Genomic DNA, 2,927 nt, shown 5'->3' with positions numbered 1-2,927 from the left:
TGTGTGTGTGTGTGTATTTGATTAATACTATAAATGTTCAGAATATTTGATTGATAAGGTCAATTTAGAAAAAATGCATTTGAATAAAAGTTTATATAACTAAAAAGGCTAGATTAAGAAGTGTATAAACAAACACAATACATACCTTTCTAATAAAAAAGAAAGAATGAAAAATGTATACACTCCAAGGATGGTAGCTGTTGCTCTTCTACTTCTTTATTTTTTATTTTTTTATTATTTTATTTTTACGAAAGTTAATAAATATTTATCAAGCCTATAAAGCTGTAGTCACCTCTGTAAAAAATTAATATTTTTTTGTTTTATTTATATTAAATCCGCTCTGTTCGGAAGGTCTTCTTCAGATTTGTTGGGCTGAACCGGTTCATGATCACCGCTAGATGGCAGCAACGTTCTGATTTGTTTCTGTGAAATCCACTGAAGAAAACGAAGAAGAAAATAAGCCAATCAACAACAGCTAAACACAGACCCAGAAGTGTCTGGAAAAGGAAGAACCTGAACCGTGCTTAGTTTTGGACTTTGAGCATTTTGTCACGTTAATAAAACAAGTTTAAAGGTTCAGTAACCAGACAGAGGTGTGCGAGTGCAGGTATGTCGTTCAGCGGAGAAGCCGTGATTCGGGCCGGAGAGGCGTCGCTGTTCTGGCTCGGTGCGCTGACCGCGGCCTGGCTGTCAGTGCGCTTCGTGTACCGGCTGCTGTCCGGCTTCAGGGTGTGGGTGTTGGGCAACGGACGGCTCGTGGCCCCGAACAGACTGGGGAAGTGGGCAGGTAAGTCTGCATAATCATACCACGATATTTTACTTTACTTTATTTTAAACTGCAAACACTAAAGAAAACGAATCAAAAATAAATATGTTGTGAAAGTAAAGAGTTGACAAAGAAACCTTTTCAGACTGCAAAGTAATAAAAACATCATTATTCTTATCCTCAGATTAAAATCGTGACGTGTTTTACTTCTTTTCAGCAAAGTCCTGTTTCTGAAAACTACATTTGTTCAATAATGATTAATAAATACATTAAAACAAAGATGGGAAATTGACAAAAATTGCTAAAAGCTTATGGATGAATTTCTGTAAGACATTCTTTATTTCTAACCAAATCCAAGATATTTGAATTGTTCATAGTTAATAGACATGTATAGTATTTTATTGCAGCAGTATTACACGTACAATACTAGAGCGTTTATGCAGTGACCAGACTCAGCCTTTAATTTGTCATTTGTCAAAATTACATGTGCAAAATTCTTTGATCGGATTGAAATGTATTAGGTTTAAATAATCCAAATATACCATTCATGCACCATGCTTTTATTCAGAATAAATGTACTGACATGAGCAGGGTTGTAAATTTTCCTTAATAAAATAAAAAGAATAAAAAAAAATCCCCCCACAAAAGTTCTACTTCCATGATGAACATTCAGGTTATTAGTAGGCATCAATCACCCCCCATTCAAATTACAAATTAATTTCGATCAAGCTGAACCAGTCAACATATTCCCATTAGGGTCTTTATATTTATTCCAGTTGGCTCTTTATTCCAGTAACTTATGTTCATGTAGGCAAGTCAAGGTCAGATGGGGCAAATGGCACATCTCAGCATTTACTTTTGGATCTATCTCACAGGTGTCAAATCCTGGTCCTCGAGGGACACTGCTCCACATGTGTTCCTTGTTCCCCGGCTGCAACGCGCCTGATTCAGTGAATGAATTACTTTTTCAAATTCTGTTTTTCTTTTAATCGCCCATTCATGCACATCAGGCGTGTTGGAGCAGAGAAACTTGAAACCTGCAGGACTGTGGCACTAGAGCACCAGGATTTGACCCTCCTGATCTAACTGCTTGCAATATGTTTAGAATTGTTGAAGCTCATTTACAGATTCTCTGCATAATGAAATAGCACAGCTAGCTGTAATTGGAAAGGGGGACATCTGTAAAAGATGTATCCTGATGTCATATTATGCTTTGGGAACAGTTACAGAGGAATGCATCTTTAGAGTGTTGAGGGTGTAGATATCAGTCCTACGTCAGGTCAATGAAAACATGCCGGTGGTTAGAGGACAACATGAACCATTCAACTTATATCCAGACCGTAAAGCTCTGTCAAGGTTTTAATGGTAGACGTTTGTCCTCCATGTTCAAATATATCCTTTGTTTGTGAGTTTTGTAAATGTTTTGACTGTGGAGCGAAATGCTAAAGTTTGGAAACATTAAAGGCTTCACACTCCTTAAAAGAGTGCACATTACCATGTTTCACGACTCTGCTTTGTTCTGTGTGGAGGTTTCAATACATTTCAATACAGAAAAAATAAAATGTATCCTCTGCCTTGCACTAAAATCATTTTGGAGCATTTTCCCTTTTTGTTTGGGTTTTTAATACCTGACATTTAACATTTATGTGTTCCTCAGGCATATATTTAAATTCTTTAACATAATCAACTATGTCACCTTCAGTTGTTATTAAAATGCTGTTTATATATTTAAATAGAAACTAAACTTGACTTCTCATCATATCTGTTTCTAAATGCCTTGAAATTGGCCTCTGTCTCTTTAAGAACCTCCTTCTGCTTCTGTCCCGCCCATTTCAGCATGGGGTGGGTGTGTGTGTGCTCTGTGATGAGGAAGCTCAGCTTGGACACAGCCCAGAGGAGGAGCTGACCCCAAAAGGCGGTTCTAGTCCCAACTGGTCGTTTTTGCTGCCCTGCCTGGCTGCCTCAGGACAGCACAGGTTTTCTCAAACATGCATGAATGAGTCAAAGCAAAACTCTGGGCATGTTTTTAATGAGAGGGTAACATTATAACATGATATAAAACTAAAAAAAGGTGGATTTTACATGACATTGCCACTTTAAGTAATTTGTTTGAAAGTGTACAGCTCAAAACTCCAACTTCTTGTCACAACTCTTTTAAATT

The 2,927-nt window shown here is 37.2% G+C and overlaps 1 protein-coding gene across 1 annotated transcript in view; it reads left to right on the top strand.

The window, feature by feature from the left end:
* Positions 1 to 602: 602 nt before the first annotated feature.
* hsd17b12b (hydroxysteroid (17-beta) dehydrogenase 12b) overlaps positions 603 to 2,927 on the top strand; it is a gene marked incomplete at its 5' end in the record, with an annotated part of 36,676 nt that continues 34,351 nt past the window's right edge. The window contains 1 exon segment of the mRNA XM_014016986.1: positions 603 to 787. Within this exon segment, the coding sequence (XP_013872440.1) occupies positions 610 to 787 (178 nt within the window).

The sequence above is a fragment of the Austrofundulus limnaeus genome, unplaced genomic scaffold (assembly GCF_001266775.1).
Source record: "Austrofundulus limnaeus strain Quisiro unplaced genomic scaffold, Austrofundulus_limnaeus-1.0 Scaffold159, whole genome shotgun sequence".
Taxonomy (NCBI): domain Eukaryota; kingdom Metazoa; phylum Chordata; class Actinopteri; order Cyprinodontiformes; family Rivulidae; genus Austrofundulus; species Austrofundulus limnaeus.
This window is presented reverse-complemented; position numbering and strand designations above follow the sequence as displayed.